This window comes from Mercenaria mercenaria, chromosome 2, assembly GCF_021730395.1.
Source record: "Mercenaria mercenaria strain notata chromosome 2, MADL_Memer_1, whole genome shotgun sequence".
In the NCBI taxonomy this organism is placed as follows: Eukaryota; Metazoa; Mollusca; class Bivalvia; order Venerida; family Veneridae; genus Mercenaria; species Mercenaria mercenaria.
In genome coordinates, this window is record NC_069362.1 from 89,253,594 (window position 1) to 89,262,501 (window position 8,908).

General features: G+C 37.5%; 1 protein-coding gene across 1 annotated transcript in view; it reads left to right on the plus strand.

Moving 5' to 3' along the window:
* The window catches only part of LOC123564552 (B9 domain-containing protein 1-like), a 33,810-nt gene extending 27,443 nt beyond the window's left edge, over positions 1–6,367 (plus strand). Inside the window, exon 6 of the mRNA XM_045358219.2 lies at positions 4,151–6,367. Within this exon, the coding sequence (XP_045214154.2) occupies positions 4,151–4,299 (149 nt within the window). The 3' untranslated portion in view covers positions 4,300–6,367. The remainder of the gene's footprint in view (positions 1–4,150) is intronic.
* The last annotated feature ends 2,541 nt before the right edge of the window (positions 6,368–8,908 follow it).

Sequence of the window (8,908 nt, forward strand, 5' to 3'; positions counted from 1 at the left end):
AATGTCTTCGTATCATCACAATTTGTAAAATATATTGTTGAAAACTGGAGAAAAGTGTAATCGTATCTGAATCTAATATTTTGGGTAAATATCAAGCTCACTGTGTTATGAAATTTTAAGAAAAAAACTAAAAACAAACTGAAACTGGTAGACTATACTGTCAGTACATCAATCATTAGCCGACTCAGGCCCTTCAGACCTTTGATTCATTTTTCCTTTATCCTGAAGACATGGTTTTTTTTTATTTTTAGCTCCACTATTTGGTAAATAGGGGGGCTATTCTACTGAATCGCCCCGGTGTTGGCATGAGCTTTCTTGGTTAAAGTTTTTCGGCAACCTTTGTTTTTCTGTCATATCTTTGTTACTATTGCTTATATCTTACTGTAACTTCACTTAAACATTGTCCAGCATACAAACAAAGTTTGTGCAGGGGCTGGGCCCATTATACATAAGGTCAAGGTCACCAAGGTGTTATACTTACTAATAGGTTATTTTTAAGGTTAAAGTTTTTTGGCTACCTTTTGTTTTTCTGTCAGAACTTTGTTACTATTGCATATATCTTACTGCAAGTTCACATGAACATTGTCCGGCATACAAACACAGTATATGCAGGGGCTGGCCCCATTATACCCAAGGTCAAGGTCACTAAGGTGTTAAACTTAGGTTATTTTTAAGGTTAAAGTTTTTCGGAAACCTTTGTTTTTCTGTCATACCTTTGTTACTATTGCTTATATCTTACTGTAAGTTCAAATAAACAATGTCCAGCATACAAACAAAGTATGTGCAGGGGCTGGGCCCATTATACATAAGGTCAAGGTCACCAAGGTGTTATACTTAGGTTATTTTTAAGGTTAAAGTTTTTTGGCAACCTTTTTTTTTCTGTCATGCCTTTACTATTGCTTATATCTTACTGTAAGTTCACATAAACATTGTCCAGCATACATACAAAGTATGTGCAGGGGCCGGGCCCATTATACCCAAGGTCAAGGTCACAAAGTTGTTATACTTGGAATTATTTTCATGTAAAATTTGTTCGAAAGCTTCGTTTATAGACATATCTTTGGTACTTTAAAAGATAATGACTTGAAATTAAAAATATTTCGTTATAATCATCATCTGCATGTGCGGTTACAATCCCCATAACTCTAATTGTATTTTTTACAGAATTATGCCCTTTTCATACTTAAAGATTTTTGGCAATCTTCACTTCCTGGATATAACTTTAGTACAATATAAGATAAAGACTTGAAAATTAAAATGTATCTTTATCATCATCATCTGCATGTGTGGTAACAATCCCCATAACTCTGATTTGTATTTTTGACCAAATTGTGCCCCTTTCATACTTAAATTTTTTAACAAACTTCGTTTTTTGGACATAACTTTGGTACTTATAAGATAATAAATTGAAACTCAAAATATATCTTTGCCATCATCATCTGCATGACTTGTATGGTAACAATCCCAATAACTCTAATTTGTGTTCCTGACAGAATTATGCCCCTTGGTGTATCGTCCTTTTAAAGTTGAGGTCTCTTATTGAGACATATATTCATTTTACTGTCAAATCTCCAAATAGTAGAGCGCGCTGTCTTACGGACAGCTCTTGTCATTTATATCAATACATATCAAAGCTTGTACTTCTCATGTGACTTTTACATGAAAAAAGTAGTGTGTGCTTGCAGTCATTATTTCCATAAACAATTTTGGACTAGAGTTAAAAAGCTGAAAGGTGGTTCCTTAAAGCCTTTGAATTTTAAGTAAAATATATACTTAGCTTGCATGGTGTGTTCCCATGGCAACATTCATTGAGTTTACAATATCACAATTTTTGTACAGGATTGTAAACTATTTACTTTGCACCCCTCTGTCTTCCCAATAAAATCAGTCTTGAATAATCACTTTCTCAGAATCCAAATGACATTTCAATACAGTAACTTAACCGAAAAGCTGCATCAATTTGAGCTGCGCCATAAGAAAATCAGCATAGTGCATTTGTGACCAGCATGGATCTGAACATCTGCACAGTCTGGTCAAGATCCATACTGTTTGCTTTCAAAGCCTACTGCAATTGGAGAAACCGTTAGCAAACAGCACGGATCCTGACCAGACTGCACGGATGCGCAGGCTGGTCTGGATCCATGCTGGACACAATTGCATTATGTTGGTTTTCTCATGGTGCGGCTCATTTGATTATTCACTAAAACCAAAGATTCATAGAAAATATTTCAGCAGATATTAGATGTTAGAAGTAAGTTAAAAGAAAAAAGATTGCTCAAGATCACATACTTTTTCATGAAAACAGCTATTCATTTTACACAGTAACTGACATGATTATAGCGTCATGAAGTCTGTGGGGTCATTTCAATGCAAGAGTGTTTTTTAGCATTCCTGGGGTAACATATATTACTTCAGCATAATTCTACCTCTCAGCATCAAATCATAGACAGGTTAATCCAGAAAAATGCAAATACACCACATTTGAGCTGCACCATGAGAAAACCAATATAGTGCAGGCTGGTCTGGATCCATGCTGGTTGCAAATGCACTATGTTGATTTTCTCATGGCATGCCTCAAATAGTGTTTTTTTTAGCTCACCTGTCACAAAGTGACAAGGTGAGCTTTTGTGATCGCGCAGCATCCGTCGTCCGTGCATGCGTGCATGCGTAAACTTTTGCTTGTGACCACTCTAGAGGTCACATTTTTCATGGGGTCTTTATGAAAATTTGTCAGAATGTTCACCTTGATGATATCTAGGTCAAGTTCGAAACTGGGTCATGTGCGGTCAAAAACTAGGTCAGTAGGTCTAAAAATAGAAAAACCTTGTGACCTCTCTAGAGGCCATATATTTCAAAGATCTTCATGAAAATTGGTCAAAATGTTCACCTTGATGATATCTAGGTCAAGTTTGAAACTGGGTCACGTGCCATCAAAAACTAGGTCAGTAGGTCAAATAATAGAAAAACCTTGTGACCTCTGTAGAGGCGGTATTTTTCATGGGATCTGCATGAAAATTGGTCAGAATGTTCACCTTGATGATATCTAGGGCGAATTTGAAACTTGGTCAACTGCGGTCAAAAACTAGGTCAGTAGGTCAAATAATAGAAAATCCTTGTGACCTCTCTTGAGGATATATTTTTCATGGGATCTGCATGAAAATTGGTCAGAATGATCTAGGTCAAGTTTGAAACTGGGTCACATCCGGCCCAAAACTAGGTCAGTAGGTCAAATAATAGAAAAACCTTGTGACCTCAGTAGAGGCCATATTTTTCATGAGATCTGCATGAAAATTTGTCAGAATGTTTATCTTGATGATATCTAGTTCAAGTTCGAAACTGGGTCAACTGCGATCAAAAACTAGGTCAGTAGGTCTAAAAATAGAAAATCCTTGTGACCTCCCTAGAGGCCATATTTTTCATGGGATCTGCATGAAAATTGATCAGAATGTTCATCTTGATAATATCTAGGTCAGATTTGAAACTGGGTCACATGCAGTCAAAAACTAGGTCAGTAGGTCAAATAATAGAAAAACCTTGTGACCACTCTAGAGGCCATATTTTTCATGGGATCTGTATGAAAGTTGGTCTGAATGTTCATCTTGATGATATCTAGGTCAAGTTTGAAACCGGGTCAACTGCGGTCAAAAACTAGGTCACTAGGTCTAAACATAGAAAAACCTTGTGACCTCTCTAGAGGCCATATTTTTCAATGGATCTTCATGAAAATTGGTGAGAATATTCACCTTGATGATATCTAGGTCAAGTATAAAACTGGGTCACATGCAGTCAAAAACTAGGTCAGTAGGTCTAAACATAGAAAAACCTTGTGACCTCTCTGGTGGCCATATTTTTCATGAGATCTTCATGAAAATTGGTGAAAATGTTCACCTTGATGATATCTAGGTCAAGTACAAAACTGGGTCACATGCCTTCAAAAACTAGGTCATTAATTCAAATAATAGAAATACCTTTTGACCTCTCTAGAGGCCATATTTTTCAATGGATCTTCATGAAAATTGGTCAGAATAAATGATGTCATACTCAGCTCATGTGGGGACAGGTGAGCGATTCTGGACCATCATGGTCCTCTTGTTTATAAAATGACACAAGACTGTCTTTTTAAAGTATGCTGTATGATCTTTATTTGCAGTAACGAGAGTAAGATCTCAAGGATTTGTGACAGTGTCCTTCAATGTTGTCATGAAAGATTTGAAGAAGCTTGGATACGATGTACTGCCATCAGATGTATCTACTGTCAATGTGCCAGAAAATGTCGGCATGGCAACAACGGAAGCGTGATCTACACAATTTCTCCCATTTAATTTATTTGAAATGATCTTAATGCAAAATTCTGTGATATTGCTGAGAAACATGATAAATGTTAGGTATACAATAGAACAGCTATTGAAGAAACAAACAGATTACACGTATGTTCAGACAGAGTGCTTGTTTCATGTCAGATTATTTTAATTGAATATATTCAATATGATTGATATCATGGGTTTAATTGAAAAATAAAGGTTTGAAAGAGTTTGGGTAAATATTTAAAGTGTTATCAAAAGAACAAAGGCCAAAGATAAAAGATGTATAGACTTATATTGAATATTGAGATTAATAATCAGTATAATTGCAGCTTTTATCAAGTAATCATTTATTCAGAAGTATTCAAACTGAAATGGCATTGTCATATAATGCTACAACAAATAGAGGCTGGTAGATGGGGATTTAGCAACTTCAAACTAAGCTAATATTTGATTTTATTATGCCCACCTTCGAAGAAGGAGGGGTATATTGTTTTTCAGATGTCTGGTCGGTATGTAGACCAATCCATTTCCGGATGATATCTCAAGAACGCTTGGGCCAAGGATCATGAAAATTGATAGGGAGGTTTGTCATAACAAGCAGATGAACCATATTGATTTTGAGATCAGTAGGTCAAAGATCAAGGTCACAGTGACCCGTAATGGATAAATGGTTTCTGGATGATAAGTCAAGAATGCTTGGGCCTAGGATCATGAAAGTTGATAGGGAGGTTGGTCATGACCAGCAGATGACCTCTATTGATTTTGAGGTCAGTAGGTCAAAGGTCAAGGTAACAGTGACCCAGAACAGTTAAATGGTTTCCGGATGATAACTCAAGAATGCTTAGGCTTAGGATCATGAAAGTTGATGGGGAGGTTGATCTTGACCAGCAGATGACCCCTATTGATTTTTAGATCAGTAGGCGGAAGATCAAGGTCACAGTGACCCGGAACAGTTAAACTGTTTCTGGATGATAACTTGAGAACGCTTAGACTTAGGATCACGATACTTGATAGGGAGGTTGATCATGGTCAGCAGATGATACCTATTGATTTTGAGGTCAGTAGGTCAAAGGTCAAGGTCACAGTGACCTGGAACAGTTAAATGGTTTCAGAATGATAACTCAAGAACTCTTAGACCTAGGATCACGATGCTTGATAGGGAGGTTGGCCATGACCAGCAGATGACCACTATTGATTTTGAGGTCAATAGGTCAAAGGTCAAGGTCACATTAACCCGAACAGTTAAAGCGTTTCCGGAAGAATGCTTGGGTCTAGGATCACGAGACTTAATAGGGAGGTTGATGATCATGACCAGCAGATGACCCCTATTGATTTTGAGGTCAATAGGTCATAGGTCAAGGTCAGCATTGACACAGAACAGTAGAACTGTTATGCACAGTGACCAAATGATTTCTGTTCCTTGTGCAATTACTGAATGCATCAAGGGGGCATTTCGTGTTCTACGAGCTCTTGACGAAAATTAATACATGTCTTCTAAGTTATGCTACCCATGTATTGCACAAACCAATACTAGTTTAATTCTTATTGTTATAGTTGTTGGTATAAATTTCACTGAAAATATATTCTGTGTAAATTAATATCTTGTTACCATTTTTTGGAAAATAAGGGATAGCTTTACTACCATTGTGAGGCAGGTGCCATTCAGCTTTATTCTTCATCATGACATGTATATGAAATAGCATGCATGTCAATGCAAAATAAAGAAAAAAGATTTTCAAAAGAAATGATATTTGTGTTCTAAATCTTAGATTTTAGCTGAGTTAGAAATTCAAACATTGTACATAATAAATGTTTGTGCAGCAACTGGAAGAAAATCAGGATATTTCTTTTCAGTAGGTGATACAGGTAAATTCTCATGAACTTTTGACCTTATTATTATCATGTAGGCACCAGGTATTTACATCTTCAAATAAAGACATTCTATGTGAGACCAGTTTGTTAAGATTCACAGATGTTTATGTCATTTAGTTACTGTATTGACCTAAGGCTATGATTGTAGTACATGTATTTTTTTAGGAATGAAAAATAAATTCTTATATATATGTTGTCGTGTTAATCTAAGTGTGAAGTGAGGGTGATGATAAGGTAATTTTGTTGGGATGTACAGGCAAAGATATTAATATTCAACATCACATTTTGAAACTGAGAAAATCTATATGAGACTGAGTATTGATGGATGGGCTTACTTGAACATCTTCAAAAGTACGGGTCCAAACTACATTGGACTAGGTCTGAAGCATGAACATCTTCAAACCACTTGTCCGAACTACATTAGGCTAGGTCTGAAGCATGAACATTTCAAACCACTGGTCTGAACTACATTAGACTAGGCCTGAAGCATGAACATCTTCAAACCACTGGTCTGAACTGCATTAGACTAGGCCTGAAGCATGAAATCTTCAAAACCACTGGTCTGAATTGCATTAGACTAGGTCTGAAGCATGAACATCTTCAAAACAACTGGTCTGAACTACATTAAACTAGGTCTGAAGAATGAACATCTTCAAACCACTGGTCTGAACTACATTAGACTAGGTCTGAAGAATGAATATCTTCAAACCACTGGTCCGAACTACATTAGAGTAGGCCTGAAGCATGAACATCTTCAAAACCACAGGTCCAAACTGTATTAGACTAGGCCTGAAGCATGAACATCTTCAAAACCACTGGTCCGAACTACATTAGAGTAGGCCTGAAGCATGAACATCTTCAAACCACTTGTCTGAACTGCATTAGACTAGGCTTGAAGCATGAACACCTTCAAACCACTGGTCTGAACTGCATTAGACTAGGCCTGAAGCATGAACATCTTCAAACCACTGCTCTGAACTGCATTAGACTAGGCCTGAAGCATGAACATCTTCAAAACCACTGTCTGAACTAGATTAGACTAGGCTTGAAGCATGAACATCTTCAAACTACTTGTCTGAACTACATTAGATTAGGCCTGAAGCATGAATATCTTAAAAACCACTGGTCTGAACTACATTAGACTAGGCTTGAAGCATGTACATCTGCATTAGACTAGGCCTGAAGCATGAACATCTTCAAAACCACTGTCTGAACTAGATTAGACTAGGCTTGAAGCATGAACATCTTCAAACTACTTGTCTGAACTACATTAGATTAGGCCTGAAGCATGAATATCTTCAAAACCTCTGGTCTGAACTACATTAGACTAGACCTGAGGTATGAACATCTTCAAAACCACTGGTCTGAACTACATAAGACTAGGCTTGAAGCATGAACATCTTCAAACTACTTGTCTGAACTGCCTTAGAATAGGCCGTAAGCATGAACATCTTCAAAACCACTGGTCCGAACTACATTAGACTAAACCTGAAGCATGAACATCTTCAAAACCACTGGTCTGAACAACTTTAGACTAGGCTTGAAGCATGAACATCTTCAAAGTACTGGTCTGAACTATATTAGACTAGGCATGAAGCATGAACATCTTCAAAACCACTTGTCTGAACTTCATTAGACTAGGGCTGAAGCATGAACATCTTCAAATCTCTGGTCTGAACTACATTAGACTAGGCCTGAAGCATGAACATCTTCAAAACCACTGGTCCGAACTACATTAGACTAGGCCTGAAGCATGAACATCTTCAAAACCGCTGGTCTGAACTACATCAGAGTAGGCCTGAAGCATGGACATCTTCAAAACCACTGGTCCGAACTACATAAGACTAGGTCTGAAGCATGGACATCTTCAAAACCACTGGTCCGAACTACATTAGACTAGGCTTGAAGCATGAACATCTTCAAACCACTTGTCTGAACTACATTAGACTAGGCCTGAAGCATGAACATCTTCAAAACCACTGGTCTGAACTACATTAGTCTAGGCTTGAAGCATCAACATTTTCAAACTACTTGTCTGAACTACATTAGACTAGGCCTGAAGCATGAACATCTTCCAAACCATTGGTCTGAACTACATTAGACTAGGCATGAAGCATGAACATCTTGAAACTACTGGTCCGAAGTACATTAGCATAGGTCTAAAGTATGAACAACTTCAAAACCGCTGGTCCGAACTACATTAGACTAGACCTAAAGCATGAACATCTTCAAAACCGCTGGTCTGAACTGCATTAGACTAGGTCTGAAGAATGAACATCTTCAAACCACTGGTCTGAACTACATAAGACTAGGCCTGAAGCATGAACATCTTCAAGACCACTGGTCTGAACTACATTAAACTAGGCCTGAAGCATAAATATCTTCGTGCCACTGGTCCGAACTACATTAGACTAGAGCTGAAGCATGAACATCTTCAAACCACTGGTCTGAACTACATTAGACTAGGCCTGAAGCATGAACATCTTCAAACCACTGGTCTATACTACATTAGACAGGCTTGAAGGATGAATATCTTCAAAACAACTGCTCTGAACTACATTAGACTAGACCTGAAGCATGAACATATTCAAAACCACCGGTCCAAACTACATTAGACTAGGCCTGAAGCATGAACATCTTCAGAACCACGGGTCCGAACTACATTAGAGTAGGCCTGAAGCACGAACATCTTTAGAACCACTGGTTTGAACTACATTAGACTAGGCCTTAAG